Here is a 22,629-nt window from a genome sequence, read left to right as displayed (position 1 = left end):
AAATTATTAAACAGAATTGTTTTAATTATTAAATATGTTTTAATTATTAAATAATAAATTATCAAATTAAAATATTTAATTATTAAATAAATTAAATTATTTAATAATTAAATAATTAAATTATTTAATAATTAAATAAATTTAATTTATTTAATTATTAAATAAATTAAATTAAATTATTTAATTACTAAATAAATTAAATTAAATTATTTAATTATTAAATAAATTAAATTAAATTATTTAATTATTAAATATTAAATATTTAATTATTAAATATTTAATATTTAATTATTAAATATTAAATATTTAATTATTAAATATTAAATATTTAATTATTAAATATTTAATATTTAATTATTAAATATTTAATATTTAATTATTAAATAGAATTAAATAAAAAATTATTAAATAGGTAATATCACTTATTACCCTTTCAGGTCAATACAGAACCAAAAAGTAACCAATATTTATAGAAGGTACAAAGGGGTTTCATGAACATTGGTATTTGAACTTTCATTTATTCAACAGATATTTAAGGCACCGAATGCTAATTCTATGCCAAGCATTGGCTAGACACTGGAGTTACGGTGATCCTTACAATAATTTACCTGGGAACTTGTTAAAACCGCAATTTCTCAGGCCTCACTCCAGACCTATTAAATCAGAAATTCTGGGGATGGGACCCAGCAATGTGATTTAACAAGCCCTCCCAGAGATTCTGATACATGCTCAAGTTTGAGAACCACTGCCCTGTAAAATAGAGCCTTACTTTATATATTAGAAAACTGAGGTTCAGAGAAGAATAAAAGACTTGAGATACAAAAGATACTTTTTTTAAACAACTTTTTCTAAGAGCTTAGAAAAGTGTCTGACATATAATATGGGCACCTGATAAAACTGGTTGAAGAAATCAATCTTCCAAAGAGTTGTGCCATCACCCAATAATGGCGACCGACAAGCATATCATCCTAACATGTTAGAAATGTGTATACTGCTAATGAATATATTTCTTCTGAAAAGAGAAATGTTCAGCATGACATCAAGAATTATAATTTAAGTATTATTTTTGACATGTTCATAAAAGAAGTAGTTACCAAAAGGGATCACTACAAAAGCTATTCAATTTTTCCATACCTTGTTATTTTGCCTTAATTTACTTAACTCCAGTTTATACTTTTCTGCTTCTTCTAGAGCTCTATTCAAGCGAACCTCTGTGGCACTTTGACTACTTGCAGCCTGTTTTTGCAGTCTTCTTTTATTTTCTAATTCCTGTATAGTAAAAAAGATTATGGAACATTTATAAATATATCATAGTTTCCCCCTTTATCATTTTGCAGTATCTTCCGTATCCATATTCCTTGCTTTCTCTCAAACTTTACACACACACACACACACACACACACACACACACATACACACGCTTGGGGGTAGAGGCTGAACACTAAGTGTTAGAGTTCTCAAGGAATTCTTGCCCCAAATTGGTATTAGAGAAATATATCCTAAAAAATGTAGTTGTGAACCGGGCTTTCAAATTACTTTTTGTTTGGAATTTTCTCTCTCTTTATTGACTCAAGACACAGTATACCTGTCCTCTATTTTATAAACAACTCATTATAACTGTATTTCTTCTCTTGGGAACCTCCCAAAAAGACCAATGTTAAGAGAAACTCTCCACTGTTTCTGTACACCTGACAAAGTAAATCTTTTAAGAATATATTCATTAAATGCACAACATTCTATATAGCCCTATAGGAAAATCCCAATTCTAAGTAGAAACAACAGATCTTATAGATTATTTTCCACATCCTGGGGTGAGTTTAGTCTTATATTTCTGCAAACATCCTAGGATATTCTGTTGCAGAGAGTCAACAGGCCAACACCTGAAGAAACATGAACCTAGAGGATAAACTCTGAACTCCACCATAATCAACCAGCCTCATCTCCTGCCAAAGATGTTACTTTCAGTAATACCAGCAGTAACTGGATCTCTCCCAAACAGCCATGGTGTTTCCTGCCTCAGTCTTCCCCTGTGCTCTTCCTCCTGCCCTGATCTCTGCCCACTCATTTTCACATAGCTAGCACCTACTGACTCAGCTAGATTTGTACTCTAGGGCATTAGCTCTCCCAGGACATATTTCCTTTCTAATCCTCATTATCCACCCAGATTATATTAAGTACCCTCTTCAAAGCTTGTATAGCACCTTGAGAGACATTTATCATCATATCTGCTATGTGGTACTGAAACTATCCCTTAACTTTATTTCCCCCACTATAGTTTAAGCTCCTTGAAGAAAAGAACTGTCTTAATTTCTGTATACTCAGCACTTCAGTGGGATATAAAAGACACTAACACACATGTTAGTTAAACTGAACTTATTTTGTAATACTAAACCCACTCTTCTTTATATCCCCTACAAAGTAAGGCCTAGTCCAGAGCCTTACTCAATAAATTGAGAAGATACTCAATAAATATTATAGAGTTGAAATGATGAAGTTAAAAATACAGTTGTCTATATTCTTTTATAATTTTTTCCTGGCTATATCACTACATTTTATTTAAAAACTGGTCTCCCTGGCTCTGAGTAATTAAGGGGAAAAACAAAACAAAACACATGCTGCTCTTTATGTAGGTTTCTAAACAAATCAAACTGTGTATGGATACCATCTGCTATCACAGCCTTCTTCACAGCTTTGTGGGTGGTAGCTACAGGAAGAGCTAGCTTGATTTATCTCACTGTTCACATAGAAAAGGCAAAGATTCTCATTAGCTACAAAGTCCACATTTCTTGCTGCCTCATTTCAGTCTTCCTTCTTAAGAATATAGAAATGAATCTTTCCCCTCTTGCCTGCTGATGACTTTGTAACCTATTTCACAGGAAAATGAAAACCATCCTGTACCACATGATGTCCCCTATCCCTGAATCAATACTGCCCTCTTCTTGGGAGGTGTGGGGGAAAAATGATAGCCACAAGAATAGTAAAGTAGGAAGTAAAGTTTTCTATATGAGTAAATCCACTAAACAAATTTCTACTGTTATAAAAATTTAAGGAGTTACAGGTTGCTAGACAAAAATTTCACGAAAAATCTGAAGTCCTGAGTTGCACATTAGTTTTTTTTTTAAATAAAAACCTAAGAAAATCAAATTTAACATTAAAATTCAAATACTGTGAGCTTCAAGAGGAAATGATGTACCACTCTCTCATGATTATTAAAGCATTCATAAAAGGCACTGGGGGAGAGTAAGAAAAGAGAGGGGCATGCATCAGCCACAGCAGAAGACAAAATGTAGTAAATGCTCTGGGAATAACACGAAGCACCACAGAAATTCAGATAAGAAATAATCAGATGAGGATAAATAAATAATCAGATATGGTTTCAGAAACAAGTGGCTAAGGTAGAAAAGAATGGACTAGGAATCAGAAAACCTGCCAGCTGTGGTAGACTCATTTCCATATCTGAAATTGTGAGTAATATTATCTATACCTAATAGATTTCATTCATTTATTCAACACATTTATTAAGCACTTACTACATGCAGGATACTATTCTATATGATGGGCACACAAATTAACCAAAGTTCCTCCTCTCATGACATTTGCATTCTAGAGGAAGAGACAGAAGATGAACACATATATACACATAGACATATGTAATATCTGGCAGTGTTAAGGACTATCAAGAAAAAAAGGGTAAAGGGACAGAACAATGAGGGAAGGGTAAAACTATTTAAAATAAAGTGGTCAGGGAAGTCTTCCAAATGAAGTGAGGTAATGATTTAAGTAAAAATCTTAGGGAGGCCAGGCACAGTGGCTCACGCCTGTAGTCCTAGCACTTCAGGAGTCCAATGTGGGAAGATGAACCCAGGAGTTCGAGACCAGTCTAGGCAACACAGGGAGACCTTGTCTCTACAAAAAAATTTAAAAATTAGCTGGACATTGTGGCTTATGTATGTGGTCCTAGCTGCTTGGAAGGCTGAGGCAGAAGGATTGCTTGAGCTGGGGAGGTCAAGGCTGTAGTAAGCCATGATTGCACCACTGTACTCCAGCCTGAGCAACAGAGTGAGATCCTCTCTCTAAAAAAATAAAATAATCAAATAAAGATCTTGGGGAAAGAATTCCAGATAATAAGAACAATGAAGACAAAGATCCTGTAGTAGGAATCCACTTAATATATTCAAAAATCACCTAGAAGGTCAGTGTGGTTTCAGCCGAGTGACATAGGCACAGTGTTAGGTTTTGATAAGAGAAGTGGGCAGGACAAGCCTAGGTGAACCTTGTAAGCTTTACTTATAAATTTGGATTTTATTCTGAGTGACACGGGAAGCCTTTGGAGGATTTTAAGTGTGTATGCATATGTGTATGTTGTGATGATCTGACTTAATTTTTTTTTTTTTTTTTTGAGACGGAGTCTCGCTCTGTGGCTCAGGCTGGAGTGCAGTGGTGCAATCTCGGCTCACTGCAAGCACCGCCTCCCGGGTTCACGCCATTCTCCTGCCTCAGCCTCCCAAGAAGCTGGGACTACAGGCAACCGCCACCACGCTGGCTAATTTTTTGTATTTTTAGTAGAGATGGGGTTTCACCGTGTTACCCAGGATGGTCTCAATCTCCTGACCTTGTGATCCGCCCGCCTCGGCATCCCAAAGTGCTGGGATTACAGGCGTAAGCCACTGCGCCTGGCTCTGACTTAAATTTTATAAGCATTACTCTGGCCACTGTGGTACTGCCAATCTAGGAGGTTATTATAATAGTTTAAATAAAAGATAGTGGCTTGGGCTTGGGTAGATGTAATGAATGTTTTGAGAAGTGGTTTATTCTATGTATTTTGAAGACAGAATTGACAGGACTTGTTGGTGAGCTGGATCTGGATATAGGAAAACAGATAGATCAAGATGACTCTTCAATTTTAGACTGAACAATTGGGTGATGCCTTTTACTAAGACAGGGAGAAGGAAGAGAAGCAGGTTTGCTGAGGGCAGGGAAGCAAGAGCTTCCTTTAGGACATGTGAAGTTTAACACACAATAGAGATATCAAGTGGGCAGAAAGGAAGAGGTAAGGGCAAGACACAGAAATGTGAGGATGATCAACGTATATATAGATGGTATATAAAGCCATGGAACTGAATGAGATAATCTAAGGATTAGATATAGACAGAGAAGAGACTTGGGCACTGTACTACGTAAGGCCAGGAAAATGAGGGAGAATCATGATTGTGGTGCTCCAGAAGCCAAATTAATAGTGTTTCAAGGAAGGAGTAATCAACTATTTCAAATATTGCTGAGATATAAATTCATGTGAGGAATAACTGACCAAGTACAATGGACCACAACTACAATGTGGATTATTGGTGACCTTTTTAAGAGTAGTTTCAATGGCAGGGTAGAGATAGAAGCCTAAGCAAAAGTATTTTCAGGAGAAAATGGCACATGAGGTATAGAGACACTGAGTATAAACAATAATTTTGGGAAGCTTCACTGTAAAGGGGAGCAATGATACAGGACTGGAGGTAGATGTAAGACCTAAAGAAGTTTTAAAATAGATATATGAATGATTCTATGAAATGTCTGTACACTAATGAGTATAATCTGATAAGAGTAAATTTGATTTTGCAAGAGGAAGGACAATTGCCAGTGCAAAGACCTTGAGTAGAAGAGAGTATATGGAATCCAGTGCACAAGTGCAGGGGTCAGCTTTAGACAGAAGAGGTACTAATTCACTGTAACTGGAGTGGGGAGTGGTATAGAGGCAGCAAGGTTGTAAATTTAGTGAAAGGATGATAAAGTTATCTTTTGATTCTGTTTCCTTAATGAAAAAGGAAGCAAAGTCATGAGCCAAGAATAAGGAGGTTGGAAGGGGTGTTGGAAAGTTGAGGAAAAAAGACCAACTGTTTAATAATCATCTCTAAAAGTGGGAGAGGGAATTGACTTCTCAGAAAGTGAGGGTAGTAAATGCATTATACCTGAGATTTGTAAATACATTTAAAGTAGGACTGATTAAGAATAAATGACAGAAGAGACAAATTATCAGTATCAGAAATGAAAGAGGGGCCATTATTACACATCATACAGGTATTATAAATATAATAAACATAATACAAGAATATTATGTACAAATTTATGCCAGTAAATCTGACTTAGATGCAGTGGACAAATACCACGAAAAACATAAATTAGCAAAGCTGACTCAAATAGTAGCAGAAAATCAGAATAGACTTGTATCCATTAAATAAACTGAATTGGTCATTGAAATCCTTCCAAAAGAAAACTCCAGTGCACATGACTTTCCTAATGAATTATATCAAATGCATATATCAATATAACAGAATAGTTCAAAGAAGACCCATACATAAACACAGCCAATTCATTTCCTTCACTGGTGCCATGGTAAGCAAATGAGGAAAGAACTGTATTAACCATATGCAAAAAAGTGAACTCTGATCCTTGTCACACACAAAATGAACTTGAAATAGATTACAGGTCAATTTATATATGATGTTGAGATACACACACACACACAAACACTATAACACTTCTAGAAGAAATCAGGAGAAAAGTCTCATGACTTTGGAGTGGATAAAGATTTCTTAGATAGAATGGGAAAAAAAGCACCAACCACAAGAAAGTAATATTTTGGGTAAACAAGCAAAAGCCACAAGAAAATAACATTTTGTAATTCATCAAAATTTAAAACTGCTGTCTTTTGAAACACACTGTTGAGAAAATAAATTCAAGTCAGATTGAGAGAAACTATTCAAAATATATATTCTTCTAATAAAGGAATTACATAGGGAAACAAAGAATTTGCAACTTAGTATTTTCGAATGGGCAAAAAATTTGAACAAATACATCACAAAAGAAGATATAGGAACGGCCAAGAAACACATGAAAAGATGTTCAATATCCATAGTTATAAAGGAAATACAAATTAAACTACAATGAGATACTACTACTTCTCCTCTAGAATGGCTAAAATTAAAAAGATACTAATCCCAAGTGTTGGTGATGATACAGAGTAACTCTAATTCTCATATATTGCTAGTGGGAATGTAAAATGGTACAATCACTGTGGAACACAGTTTAGCAGTTTCTTAAAAAGTTAAGCATACACTTTCCATAAAATTCACAAATTCCACTCCTAAGTATTTGGTATACATAAAAACATGTGTTCACACAGAATACTTGTACATGGAAATTCACTGTGGATTTTTAATAGCCCACACTAGAAAAAAATTGAATGTCACATCAACTGGTGATCAGATAAACAAAATATGGCATATCCATAAATAAATAATATGGAGCAACACAAGGAACCACACCACATGTAAAACATTGATGAACCTTAAAAATGTTATGCTGAAGAAAAATAGCCAGATATACAAAAGTCCATATTCACTATTTCATTTGTATGAAATTTTAGAAAAGGAAAATCTAATTTGTAGTGAAAAAATATAGCTCAGTGGCTGCCTGGTGCCATAGTTAGAGGTTGGAGATTTATGGGGCAGGAGTACAAAGGATATTCTGGAAGGGTAATATAAATTTTCATTATCTTGATTATGGTAGTTATGATGGAATATTAATTTGTGAAAACTTATTGAATTATAAGCTAAAAACAAGTATGTTTTATTGTATTTGTTATTCTTCAATAAAGTTGATTTTAAAGAAATCACTAACAGAAAAACAAAATCCAATGCTGAAATAAAATGCTTTCTGTTTTTGTATTTCAGAAAACTCCATCTGTTAGCATTAGCAGCTTAAGTGATACGTAATAATTTTTAAAATGGTTGGCTTTTGCAGATTTGTAAAAGCAAGTCCATCACACTCAAGCTCTGGCATTTTCTGTGAACTGTACACCGAGATTTGTTTGTATAGAGATATAAAATGAGACTTAGCAGAGAATGATTCAATCTTGAGTTCTCATGGCTACATAACCCATGAGAATTATTATACCTATCTGGCAGGGTAGATAGGGATGCAAGCTGGAAAGTTCAGATCCAATGGAAGCTTTTATAAAAGCCTTCAGATAGCCAATGTATCATAACTGCTTAGTACATTCATTGTGAACTAGAAGTCTCAAGTATTAAACTCTTAAACAGTGATAAGATTTTGGAATAGATGGTACTTACATTCATTAAGGGGATTCGGGAATGACATGATTTGTTGTAAAAACACAGACTGTGGTGTCAGACACAGTTTGAATCCTATTCTGCCACTACCTATATATAACCTTGGGTAATTTGCTCAACCATCAAACTCAGTTTCCTTTTTTTTTTTTTTTTTTTTTTTGAGATGGAGTCTTGCTCTGTCACCCAGGCTGGAGTGCAGTGGCGACATCTAGGCTTACTGCAAGCTGCCTCCCGGTTTCACGCCACGCCATTCTCCTGCCTCAGCCTCCCGAGTGGCTGAGACTACAGGCGCCCACCACCATGCCCGGCTTTTTTGTATTTTAATTTTTTTTATTAATATACTTTTAAGTTCTAGGGTACATGTGCACAACGTGCAGGTTTGATACATAGGTATGCATGTATCATGTTGATTTGCTGCACCCATCAACTCGTCATTTACATTAGGTATTTCTCCTAATGCAATCCCCCTGCCAGCTCCCTAGCGCCAGACAGGCCCTGGTGTGTGATGTTCCCGCCCTGTGTCCAAGTGGTCTCATTGTTCAATTCCCACCTATGAGTGAGAACATGCGGTGTTTGGTTTTCTGTCCTTGTGATAGTTTGCTGAGCATGATGGTTTCCAGCTTCATCCATGTCCCTGCAAAGGACATAAACTCACCCTTTTTTATGGCTGCAGAGTATTCCGTGGTGTATATGTGCCACATTTTCTTAATCCAGTCTATCATTGATGGACATTTGGGTTGGTTCCAAGTCTTTGCTATTGTGAATAGTGCCACAATAAACATACGTGTGCATGTGTCTTTATAGTAGCATGATTTATAATCTTTGGGTATATACCCAGTAATGGGATTGCTGGGTCAAATGGTATTTCTAGTTCTAGATCCTTGAGGAATCGCCACACTGTCTTCCACGACGGTTGAACTAATTTACACTCTGCCAACAGTGTAAAAGAGTTCCTATTTCTCCACATCCTCTCCAGCATCTGTTGTTTGCTGACTTTTTAATGATTGCCATTCTAACTGGTGTGAAATGGTATCTCATTGTGGTTTTGATTTGCATTCCTCTAATGACCAGTGATGATGAGCATTTTCTCATGTGTCTTTTGGCTGCATAAATGTCTTCTTTTGAGAAGTGTCTGTTCATATCCTTTGCCCACTTTTTGATGGGGTTGATTTTCTTCTTGTAAATTTGTTTAAGTTCTTTGTAGATTCTGTATATATTAGCCGTTTGTCAGATGGGTAGATTGCAAAAATTTTCTCCCATTCTGTAGGTTGGCTGTTCACTCTGATGGTAGTTTATTTTGATGTGCAGAAGGTCTTTAGTTTAATTAGATCCCATTTGTCTATTTTGGCTTTTGTTGCCATTGCTTTTGGTGTTTTAGTCATGAAGGCCTTGCCCATGCCTATGTCCTGAATTGTACTGCATAGGTTTTCTTCCAGGGATTTTATGGTTTTAGGTCTAACATTTAAGTCTTTAATCCATCTTGAATTAATTTTCTTATAACGTGTAAGGAAGGGATCCAGTTTCAGCTTTCTGCATATGGCTAGGCAGTTTTCCTAACACTATTTATTAAATAGGGACTCCTTTCCCCATTTCTTGTTTTTGTCAGGTTTGTCAAAGATCAGGTGGTTGTAGATGTGTGGTATTATTTCTGAGGGCTCTGTTCTGTTCCATTGGTCTATATCTCTGGTTTGGTAGCAGTACCACGCTGTTTTGGTTACTGTAGCCTTGTAGTATAGTTTGAAGTCAGGTAGTGTGATGCCTCCAGCTTTGTTCTTTTTGCTTAGGATTGTCTTGGCAATGAGGGCTCTTTTTTGGTTCTATATGAACTTTAAAGTAGTTTTTTCCAATTCTGTGAAGAAAGTCATTGGTAGCTTGATGGGGATGGCACTGAATCTATAAACTACCTTGGGCAGTATGCCCATTTTCACGATATTGATTCTTCCTATCCATGAGTACAGAATGTCCTTCCATTTGTTTGTGTCCTCTTTTATTTCATTGAGCAGTGGTTTGCAGTTCTCCTTGAAGAGGTCCTTCACATCCCTTGTAAGTTGGATTCCTAGGTATTTGATTCTCTTTGTAGCAATTGTGAATGGGAGTTCACTCATGATTTGGCTGTGTGTCTGTTATTGGTGTATAGGAATGCTTGTGATTTTTGCACATTGATTTTGTATCCTGAGACTTTGCTGAAGTTGCTCATCAGCTTAAGGAGATTTTGGGCTGAGACGATGGGGTTTTCTAAACATACAATCATGTCATCTGCAAACAGGGACAATTTGACTTCCTCTTTTCATAATTGAATACCCTTTATTGCTTTCTCTTGCCTGATGGCCCTGGCCAGAACTTCCAACACTATGTTGAACTGGAGTGGTGAGAGAGGGCATCCTTCTCTTGTGCCAGTTTTCAAAGGGAATGCTTCCAGTTTTTGCCCATTTAGTATGAAATTGGCTGTGGGTTTGTCATAAATAGCTCTTATTATTTTGAGATATGTTCCATCAATACCTAGTTTATTGAAAGTTTTTAGCATGTAAGGCTGTTGAATTTTGTCAAAGGCCTTTTCTGCATCTATTGAGATAATCATGTGGTTTTCGTTGTTGGTTCTGTTTATGTGATGGATTACATTTATTGATGTGTGTATGTTGATCCAGCCTTGTTCAACCAGGGATGAAGCCGACTTGATCTTGTTGAATAAGCTTTTTGATGTGCTGCTGGATTCAGTTTGCCAGTATTTTATTGAGGATTTTTGCATCAATGTCCATCAGGGATATTGGTCTAAAATTCTTTTTGTTGTGTTTCTGCCAGGCTTTGGTATCAGGATGATGTTGGCCTCATAAAATGAGTTAGGGAGGATTCCCTCTTTTTCTATTGATTGGAACAGTTTCAGAAGGAATGGTACCAGCTCCTCCTTGTACCTCTGGTAGAATTCGCCTGTCAGTCCATCTGGTTCTGGATTCTTTTTGGTTAGTAGGCTATTAATTATTGCCTCAATTTCAGAGCCTGTTATTGATCTATTCAGAAATTCAACTTCTTCCTGGTTTAGTCTTGGGAGGGTGTATGTGTCCAGGAATTCATCCATTTCTTCTAGATTTTCTAGTTTATCTGTGTAGAGGTGTTTATAGTATTCTCTGATGGTAGTTTGTATTTCTGCGGGATCCGTGGCGATATCCCCTTTATCATTTTTTATTGCGTCTATTTGATTCTTCTCTATTTTCTTCTTTATTAGTCTTGCTAGCGGTCTAACAATTTTGTTGATAGACAAAATTCAAAAAGCCAGCTCCTGGATTCATTGATCTTTAGAAGGGTTTTTCATGTCTCTATCTCCTTCAGTTCTGCTCTGATCTTAGTTATTTCCTGCTTTCTGCTAGCTTTTGAATTTGTTTCCTCTTGCTTCTCTAGTTCTTTTAATTGTGATGTTAGGGTGTCAATTTTAGATCTTTCCTGCTTCCTCTTGTGGGCATTTAGTGCTATAAATTTCCCTCTACACACTGCTTTAAATGTGTCCCAGAGATTCTGGTATGTTGTGTCTTTGTTCTCATTGGTTTCAAAGAAAATCTTTATTTCTGCCTTCATTTCGTTATGTACCCAGTAGTCATTCAGGAGCAGGTTGTTCTGTTTCCATGTAGTTGTGTGGTTTTGAGTGAGTTTCTTAATCCTGAGTTTTAATTTGATTGCACTGTGGTCTGAGAGACAGTTTGTTGTGATTTCTGTTCTTTTACATTTGCTGAGGAGTGCTTTACTTCCAATTTTGTGGTCAATTTTAGAATAAGTGTGATGTGCTGAGAAGAATGTATATTCTGTTGGGGTGGAGAGTTCTGTAGATGTCTATAAGGTCTGCTTTGTGCAGAGCTGAGTTCTAGTCCTGGGTATCCTTGTTAACCTTCTGTCTCATTAATCTAATACTGACAGTGGGGTGTAAAAGTCTCCCATTATTATTGTGTGGTAGTCTAAGTCTCTTTGCAGGTGTCTAAGGACTTGCTTTATGAATCTGGGTGTTCCTGTATTGGGTGCATACATATTTAGGATAGTTAGCTCTTCTTGTTGAATTGATCCCTTTACCATTATGTAATGGCCTTTTCTCTTTTGATCTTTGTTGGTTTAAAGTCTGTTTTATCAGAGGCTAGGATTGCAACCCCTGCTTTTTTTTTTTTTGCTTTCAATTTGCTTGGTAGGTCTTCCTCCATCCCTTTATTTTGAGCCTGTGTGTGTCTCTGCACATGAGATGGGTCTCCTGAATACAGCACACTGATGAGTCTTGACTCTTTATCCAATTTGCAAGTCTGTGTCTTTTAATTGGGGCATTTAGCCTATTTACATTTAAGGTTAATATTGTTATGTGTGAATTTGATCCTGTCATTATTATGTTAGCTGGTTATTTTGCCCATTAATTGATGCAGTTTCTTCATCTCATTGATGGTCTTTACCATTTGGCCTGTTTTTGCAGTGGCTGGTACCGGTTGTTTCTTTCCATGTTTAATGCTTTCTTCAAGAGCTCTTGTAAAAAGGCAGGCCTGGTGGTGAACAAAATCTCTCAGCATTTGCTTGTCTGTAAAGGATTTTATTTCTCATTCACTTATGAAGCTTAGTTTGGCTAGATATGAAATTCTAGATTGAAAATTCTTTAAGGATGTTGAATATTGGTCCCCACTCTCTTCTGGTTTCTAGGGTTTCTGCTGAGAGATCTCCCGTTAGTCTGATGGGCTTCCCTTTGTGGGTAACCCGACCTTTCTGTCGGGCTGCCCTTAACATTTTTTCCTTCATTTCAACCTTGGTGAATCTGACAGTTATGTATCTTGGTGTTGCTCTTCTCAAGGAGTATCTTTGTGGTGTTGTCTGTATTTCCTGAATTTGAATGTTGTCCTGTCTTGCTAGGTTGGGGAAGTTCTCCTGGGAAATATCCTGAAGAGTGTTTTCCAACTTGGTTCCATTCTCCCCATCACTTTCAGGTACACCAATCAAATGTAGATTTGGTCTTTTCACATAGTCCCATTTTTCTTGAAGGCTCTGTTGATTTCTTTTTACTCTTTTTTCTGTAAACTTGTCTTCTCACTTTATTTCATTAATTAGATCTTCAATCCCTAATACCCTTTCTTTCACTTGATCAAATTGGCTATTGAAGCTTGTCCACGCATCACGGAGTTTTCGTGCCATGGTTTTCAGCTCCATCAGGTCATTTAAGGTCTTCTCTACACTGTTTATTCTAGTTAGCCATTCGTCTAACCTTTTTTCAAGGTTTTTAGCTTCCTTGTGTTGGGTTAGAACATCATGCTCCTTTAGCTCAGAGAAGTTTATTACTGACTTTCTGAAGCCTACTTCTGTCAACTCGTCAGTCATTCTCCGTGCAGCTTTGTTCTGTTGCTGGAAAGGAGCTGCAATTCTTTGGAGAAAAAGAGGTGCTCTGGTTTTTAGAATTTTCAGCTTTTCTGCTCTGGTTTCTCCCCATCTTTGTGGTTTTATCTACCTTTGGTCTTTGATGTTGGTAACTACAGATGGGGTTTTGGTGTAGATGTCCTTTTTGTTGATGTTGATCCTATTCCTTTCTGCTTGTTAGCTTTCCCTGTAACAGTCAGGTCCCTCAGCTGCAGTTCTTTTGGAGTTTGCTGGAGGTCCACTCCACACCCTGTTTGCCTGGGTATCACCCATGGAGGCTGCAGAACAGCAAATATTGCAGAACAGCAGATATTGCTGGCTGATGCTTCCTCCGGGAGCTTCGTCCCAGAGGGGTACCCACCTACATGAGGTGTTTGTTGGCCCCTACTGGGAGGTGTGTCACAGTTAGGCTACAGAGGGGTCAGGGACCCACTTGAGGAGGCAGTCTGTCCATTCTCAGAGCTCAAATGCCATGCTGGGAGAACCACTGCTCCCTTCAGACCTGTCAGACAGGGACGTTTAAGTCTGCAGAAGTTGTCTGCTGCCTTTTGCTCAGCTACGCCCTGCCTACAGAGGTGGAGTCTATAGAGGCAGTAGGCCTTGCTGAGCTGTGGTGGGCTCTGCCCAGTCCAAGCTTCCCGGCCGCTTTGTTTACCTGCTCAAGCCTCAGCAATGGCAGATGCCCCTCCCGCAGCCAAGCTGCCACCTCGCAGTTCGATCTCAGACTGCTGCACTAGCAGTGAGCAAGGCTCCGTGGGTGTATGACCCGCCAAGCCAGGCACGGGAGAGAATCTCCTTGTCTGCCGGTTGCTAAGACCTTGGGAAAAGCGCAGTATTTGGGCAGAAGTGTCCCATTTTTCCAGGTACAGTCTGTCATGGCTTCCCTTGGCTAGGAAAGGGAAATCCCCCAACCCCTTGCTTCCTGGGTGAGGCGACACCCCACTCTGTTTCAGTTCACCCTCCATGGGCTGCACCCACTGTCCAATCAGTCCCAGTGAGATGAACCAGGTACCTCAGTTGGAAATGCAGAAATCACCTGTCTTCTGCGTTGATCACACTGGGAGCTACAGACCAGAGCTGTTCCTATTTGGCCATCTTAGAAGGGCACTGTTTTGTATTTTTAGTAGAGACAGGGTTTCACCATGTTAACCAGGATGGTCTCGATCTCCTGACCTCATGATCCGCCTGCCTTGGCCTCCCAAAGTGCTGGGATTACAGGCATCAGCCACCGCGCCTGGCCAGTCAGTTTCCGTTTCTATAAAATGCATTTTGTCTGGCATATGGCACTCAAAAAATTATCCCCATACAAAGGGAAAAAAAAATTCTCCCCCTACAAAGGGAAAAGTATAATCAATGTCACCCTTTGGCAACATTAATCTACTGACAAAGTACAGTATACAATGGATAAGAAATGGAAAATGGACACAAAATGGGAATTGAAAATAAGGGATGAATGAAAAACATTTGGAAGAAAAATTGCACAGGATTGGAGATGATGGCCAAGAACATGAAAAGAATCAAATATATAACCAAGGTTTCAAGATTATCTGAGACTAGAACAGTGATGTGACAGAGCTTGGGTGCATAACGGTAAATGGTAAAGTCATGACAAATTAAAACATGGATGTTCCCCTAGACACTACAGCTTTTTCCCTTTAGACCAATTATATATATTTCTTAGACCAATAGAAATAGAATACAGAATACATATGTAATTACAAAATTTCTAGTAGCCACTGTAAGAAGGTAAAACAAACAGGTAAAATTAATTTTAATAACATATTTCACTTAACCTAATATATTCAAATATTATTTCAACATATAACCAATACAAAAAATATTAAAGAGATTTTGAGATATTTTACATTCTTCATTCTGTTTTACATGAATTCTTCAAAATCTGATTTTTACTTTATACTTATAGCACATCGCAATTTAGCCACATATGGTAAGTGGCTACCATACTGGAAACACAAGTTCAGACTATTAAATACTATAATTAACTTTTATTACTAGATGAGTGGGGAAACAAACTGAAGTACATTCATTCATAGTTTACACTACTCAGCAATAAAAAGGAATGGACTATAATAGGGATAAATATTGAATGTTGTATTAGTCCGTTTTCATGCTGCTGATAAAGACATACCCAAGACTGGGCAATTTACAAAAGAAAGAGATTTACTGCACTCACAGTTTCACATGGCTGGGGAGGCCTCACAATCATGCTGGAAGGTAAAGGCACATCTCACATGGTGGCAGACAAGAGAGCGTGTGCAGGGAAATTCCCATTTTTAAAACCATCACATCTCCTGAGACTTATTCAGTCTCATGAGAACAGCACAGGAAAGACCTGCCCCTGTGATTCAATGACCTCCCACTGGGTCCCTCCCACAACACATGGGAATTCAAGATGAAATTTGGGTGGGGACACAGCCAAACCATATTCTACCCCGAGACCCTCCCAAATCTCATGTCCTCACATTTCAAAACCAATCATGCCTCCTAGGTCTCTGGGCCTGTGATGGGAGGGGCTGCCGTGAAGACCTCTGCATACCTTGGGAGACATTTTCCCCATTGTCTTGGGGATTAACATTCAGCTCCTCAAGACTTATGCAAATTTCTGCAGCCGGCTTGAATTTCTCCTCAGAAAATGGGATTTTCTTTTCCACTGCATTCTCAGGCTGCAAATTTTCCAACCTTTTGTGCTCTGTTTCCCTTTCAAAACTGGATGCCTTTAACAGCACCAAGTCACCTCTTGAGTGCTTTGCTGCTTAGAAATTTGTTCCACCAGATACCCTAAATCATCTCTCTCAAGTTCAAAGTTCCACAGATCTCTAGGGGAGGGACAAAATGCCACCAGTCTCTTTGCTAAAACATAACAAGAGTCACATTTGCTCTAGTTCCTAACAAGTTCCTCATCTCCATCTGAGATCACCTCAGCCTGGATTTCATTGTCCATATCATTATCAGTATATCGGTCAAAGCCATTCAACAAGTCTCTAGGGAGTTCCAAACTTTCCCACATTTTCCTGTATTCTTCTGAGCCCTCCATACTTTTCCAACCTCTGCCTCTTACCCAGTTCCAAGGTCACTTCAACATTTTTTGGTATCTTTTCAGTAGCGCCGGACTCTACTAGTACCAATTTACTGGATTAGTTCATCGTCATGCTGCTGATAAGACACACCCAAGACTGGGCAATTTACAAAAGAAAGAGGTTTATTGGACTCACAGTTCCACATGGCTGGGGAGGCCTCACAATCATGTTGGAAGGTAAAAGGCATGTCTCACATAGCAGCAGACAAGAAAGTTTGCACTGGGAAACTCTCCCTTTTAAAACCATCAGATCTCCTGAGACTTTTTCGCCATCACAAGAACAGCACAGGAAAGACTTGTCCCCATGATTCAATTACCTCCCACCGGCTCCCTCCCGCAACAAGTGGGAATTCAAGATGAAATATGGGTGGGGACACAGCCAAACCATATCAAATGTTTTATGCTAACTGAAAAAAAAAAAAAAAACAGATTCAAAAGGCTATATCCAATGCGATTCTATTTATGTGACATTTGGGAAAAGTCCAAAATTTAAGAACCAAACACAGATCAGTGGTTGCCTGGTGGTGGAATTAGGGAAGGCCTTCACTAAATTCACAGGGAATTTTGGGGGGCTGATGGAACTGTTCTATGTCTCAATTATAGTGATAGTTATATTACTGCATACATTTGTCAAAACTCATAGAATTGTATACTAAAAAGTGTGAATTTACTGCATATAAATTTTGTCTAAGTGATTCTGATATTAAAATTTATTACAAGATAAAGCTAATTATACAAGACCAAAATGTTTAAAAAGCAGGGTTTTTAAATATGACCATACAAACGAGAAATGTAAGGGTACTAATAAAGGGGGCACATTTTCTTACTAAATCTCAGGATATGCTATATTACATAATTCTTATCGTCACTACATTTTACAAAGCAATCTCAAACAGTATATTTTTATTTTCACAATGGCACACTAATATAAACTAGGATAGTTTATTTAAAATACATTCTCCCCTTAAATATGACACCAAAAGCACAGGAAACCAAATAAATATTAGATAAACTGGACTTCATCAAAATTTAAAACTTTTGTGCCTTTAGAGTACCATAAAGAAAGTGAAAGACAACCCACTGTAGGGGAAAACTATTTGCAAAATATACCTGATAAGGGACTTGTATCTAAACACATAAAGAACTTAAAAGTTCTTATTATTCAGTAATTTTTTCAAATCCAATTTAAAAAATGGGCAAAGACCTTAACAGACATTTCTCCAAAGAAAATATACAAATGCCAATAAGCACATGAAAAGATGTTCAACATCATTAGTTATTAGGGAAATGCAAATCAAAACCACAATGAGGTAACCCTTTTACACTTGCAGTATGGCTATAATCAAAAAGATAATCTAGCAGATGTTGGTGAGGATGTGTAGAAATTAGGAGCTTCATGCACTACTGGTAGGAATGTAAAATGGTACAGGCAGGTTGGAAAACAGTCAGCAATTCCTCAAAAGGTCAACATAGGATTTCCATATGACCCAGCAATTCCATTCCTGGCTATATAACCAAGAGAAATAAAAACATACGTGCACACAAAAACTTGTACATGAATATTCAAAGTATTTAAAATTGCCAGACAGTAGAAACAACCCAAATAACCTAAAGCTACGAACTGATAAACAGATAAATTAAATGTGTTATATCCATATAACAGAATGTTACTTGCCAATAAAAAGAAATAAAATACTGATAGGGGCTGCAACATGAATGAACCTTGAAAATATCTTAAGTAAAAGTCAGTCACAAAAGACCACATATTATATGATTCCACGTATATGTGATTTCCAGAATAGACAAATTTATTGAGACATAAAATAGAATAGTGGTTGCCTAGGGCTGTAAGGGATTGAGGGGAGCAGGGTCAGGGTGTGGTGGCTAAAGGGTATGAAGTATCTTTTAGGGATTATGAAAATGGTTGTGGTGATAGTTGCACAATTCTATGAATACACCAAAAGCCATTGAATTGCATACTTTAAAAGGGTGAATTACATCTCAATAAAGTTGTTAAAAATATTCTATGTAAGGGGAAAGAGTTTTCAGTAAATACTAATAAAATAACTGAACTGTCAAAATGGCATCTATACAAATGTGTAACCGTAATAATTTTCTTGTATCTGTGGCATTAAGTTAGGAAAAATACCAAATAATTACCCTTTCTATTGAAGACAACTGTTGCTGTAATCCATCACACTTTTTGTTTGCTTCTTCGAAAAGAGTCTTGTATTTTTCTACTTGAGACTGTTGCATATTAATTGTTTGCTGCTGTCTCATAAAATCTTCTTCAAAATTTTTTACTTGAGACTTTAAATTCTGAATTTCATCCTCCTATAGTTATAAAGTTATAGATTATGTGAAAAAATATGTAAGATTTGTTATCAAAACAAAGCAGAAAAAAAGAAGTTTCATATGTTCTTTGATATTTATACACGTTTCATGAAAAACAAATTAGTCTATTTTTATCTTCAAAAATGGAAGTCAAATGTTTTATTTGCATTTAATAGCTTACACTACATTTGTAAGACTAATATAGAGAATTCTAATTGTAACAAGAATTTAAGATATTTCAGCTCTGTGAAAATTCAACATCTCAGAATAAAGTTCAGTACTTATATACAATTTTTGAATTCAAAATTTAACTATGATTTATATCTAAATAAAGTAATTCAAAAAATGTAATTGAAATTGCTCCTAAAATATCTTTGAATATTAGAGCCTTTTAAGAGGTTTTTAAAACTTACCTTTTTATTGCATTCACATACAACATTATCCAATTCCTCCTGCATAACATGGAGTTTGGCCTTTAGAAATCTGATCTGTGCTTCTGTGAATTTAAATAATTATATTTACTGTCTTTTGCTGAATCTAAGATGACATCAATTGTAAGACAGACCATTACTTTATAAAGAAGAAAATACTCAAGATGGGGAGTCAAATAGGAGATATCTGTTAGGGGGCACTATAGGTACTAAACAGTCCTAATGAAAAGGTCAATGACGAATAAATCCACTCAACAGAAAGAAATCACAGGTAGTATTCACATAAGTTTGCAGACTAAATTCACACGCACCAGGGTGGTCCAAACTACATCAGATAATTTAAAGTGTTCTCAGGTCAGTAATGTCCCTGAGTGTTTGGCAGAAACAAACATAAATCTTCTCTAGCAAAACTCAGCTTCAGTGCAGCCATTGTGATTACAAAATGCCACTGACTGTAACACAGATCCCAATTTCTGAGCAGTTAAAATGTAGTATATGTGTCTTTGAAGCAAAGAAATACACTAATACCTTACTGTCTAAGGTTTCTCCCACAAACCTTCAGGATCTATCTTTGGTACTTTACTGCCAGCAAAAGTTCATTATTCAATAATATCAGCAGTAAATCTTTGAAGTTTATAGGCCCATAAAGTAAATAAAGTGAAAACTGAACTTAGAACTCACTCATAAGTCATTCAGTGATTTGTTCAAAATGGCATAGTAGGGATATTATAAAACAACCCTTACCATCATGGAATTTATCTTGAGGAAACACTTGGAACTGCTCTGAGAAGTCATTAGGACAAATCTCACTAAGCCATACACATGTGACGTGCAGAGCATAAAACATCTCCATACACACTTCCAGCTTTTTTAAGTGCCCTCAGTGTTATCATGGAGCTGATGAATTATAGTTGGCTCTAACCTTACCTAGGTCTCTTTGGCCTCAACTCTCCTACCAGCCTCTCATGTAACTCCAGGTGAGTAGGGAGTAGAGGGAAATGACAAATTAAAAAGGGTGAAGTTGACAGTAGTTGGCCTCTGAGGGAAAGAGGGAAGAAAAAATAGGAAAGCATGACTTTTCCCATTTCTTTTTCTCCCTAACTCTAACCTTAGTAACTCTACCTCAACTCTAACTCAAGGAGCAGAGTGCTCCCATGTCTGGAGGCCCACAGTACTAAACTCTGCTCCCCACTCGACCCTAGCTTTAATCTTACAAAGTAATCTGTGCTCCCAAATAACCTCTTGGTCTTTTTCTCCCACACATAACCAAACCATTCCAAGCAATCATCTAAAATAAGAGAAAATTCTCCCAAAAGAGAAGACACCTAGGCCAGTGATACTAAAAAGGGAACACAGGGAGGCAAAGTTCTAACAGGGCCATGGGACATGGGACCATGGTCCTCTACCGAGGAACAATCAATGCCTGTGTATCACATCGTCTAAAGCATCTTAGAGAGACCTAAAGGCAACTTACTGCTCCATTTACCTTCCCTTACCATAACTAGCCCTAGAAAGCTTGATTAGATCAGTAAATATAGTAAGTGCAGAAGAAAACTGCTCCCTACTTGTGATTAGTAACACAATAATTATTATACATATAAATTATGATTTTTCACAGAATCAGAGAATTTTAAAGATAAACTGATATGGTTTGGATCTGTGTCCCCACCCAAATCTCATGTTGAATTGTAATCCCCAGTGCTGGAGGTGGGGCCTGGTGGGAGGTGAATGGATCATGGGGGTGGTTTCTCATGAATGGTTTAGTATCATCCCTTTTAGTAGTGTCCTCATGATAGTGAGTTCTCATGAAATCTGGTTGTTTAAAAGCATGTAGCACCTCCCCCCTGTCTCTTGTTCGTGATCCCACCGTATGAGATGCCTCACTCCCTGTTTGCCTTCCGCCATGACTGGAAGTTTCCTGAGGCCTCCCCAGAAGCAGAAACTGCTATGCTTCCTACACAGCCTGCAGTACCATGAGCCAATTAAACCATTTCTTTATAAATTACACAGTCTCAGGTATTTCTTTATAGCAGTGCAGGAACAGACTAATACATAAACTTTATGATCATCTAATACAAACTACTAAATTTTCAAATGAATAAACTGCTATTACAGAGGGGCTAAGTGGCTTGCCTGTAGTCACAATGAATTGTATTATAGTTCAGCAGTAACTAGTTCATATATACTCAACTGTCTTACTTTTTTGTTTCAATAGCATAGGAGGCTCCTCATAAATTTACTAATGTTTTCAGTTGATCAAAATTTAGTATTATTATTCTAGTGATATGCAAAGAATGAGTTAATAAGAAGAAAAATTATATTCATTAGAACACTCATTTGATTGTTTTACCTGATGCAATGTCAATTCATTTGTCCTTTTGCATGTGTTAACATGCAATAAATAAAATATATTAACAGTAAATGAAAAAATTCAGAAAAACTTTTTAAATATTTTAACAATAAGCAATGGGTATTTTAACTTAAGTTGAAGTGTATTCAATCAAATCAGTACAATATAGTCTTTTTTATTTTTACTTTTTATAATGGAAAATATGAAACATAAAAGTAGGCGAGTTCAATGAACCTCATTTACCCACCACCTATCTTTAACAATGACTGACCCATGGCCAATTTTATTTCATCTATAATCCCATTCATTCCTCCCTCCACCACATCCTACTAGATAATTCTGAAACAAACCAAGGCATCACAATACATTTTTTTAAATGTAAGAAATAGTTCCCCAAGATTTCTTCTTCTAAGTAACTGTGCTATAAAGATAAAAATAAAAAACTAAAGAAAATCTACCTGTTCCAATGTCATTACTAACACCAGAAAAAATATCATCTATATATTCAGGTAAGTCTTCTTCCTCCAGTTGTCCTTCAATTTTGCTAATTGTTTTTGCAAGGGAAAAGTCTGAGAAATCCTCTGGAATGGCAACATCGTCGGCAGTTTGGACATCAGAGTATTTCAATTTAACACTAAAAAATAAAAATTAAATACATATGTATGTATATACGTACATATGAACAAAATAGGAAAGGTAGACAGGATATATGCCTTTTACCCAAATAAGCAGATCAAAATTATTATAAATTTAAATTTATGATGAAATCTGTAATTGATATTTTTAAGGATTATATTACAAGAGACTACTATTACACATTTTAAATTTATGATGAAATCTACATGTGATACTTTCAAGGACTATATTACAAGAGACTTAGCAGATTTTTGGTTTTTATGAATCACGTGACCACAGAGCTAGAGAAGGCTTTAT

General features: G+C 36.8%; 1 protein-coding gene across 43 annotated transcripts in view; it reads right to left on the bottom strand.

Annotated features, from left to right (window-relative positions):
• TEX9 (testis expressed 9) overlaps window positions 1-22,629 on the bottom strand; it is a 216,173-nt gene that overhangs the window by 46,450 nt on the left and 147,094 nt on the right. For all 43 annotated transcript variants that reach the window (XM_024349015.3, XM_063795045.1, XM_063795029.1 and 40 more), the window contains 4 exons: window positions 22,155-22,330; window positions 19,329-19,411; window positions 18,742-18,915; window positions 1,135-1,269 (listed from right to left, as the gene is read on the bottom strand). In XM_024349015.3, coding sequence (XP_024204783.2) covers window positions 1,135-1,269; window positions 18,742-18,915; window positions 19,329-19,411; window positions 22,155-22,330 — 568 coding nt within the window. The remainder of the gene's footprint in view (window positions 1-1,134; window positions 1,270-18,741; window positions 18,916-19,328; window positions 19,412-22,154; window positions 22,331-22,629) is intronic.

The sequence above is a fragment of the Pan troglodytes genome, chromosome 16, assembly GCF_028858775.2.
Source record: "Pan troglodytes isolate AG18354 chromosome 16, NHGRI_mPanTro3-v2.0_pri, whole genome shotgun sequence".
Lineage (NCBI taxonomy): Eukaryota > Metazoa > Chordata > Mammalia > Primates > Hominidae > Pan > Pan troglodytes.
Note: the sequence above shows the minus strand (reverse complement) of the source record. Positions and strands in the feature narration are given on the sequence as shown.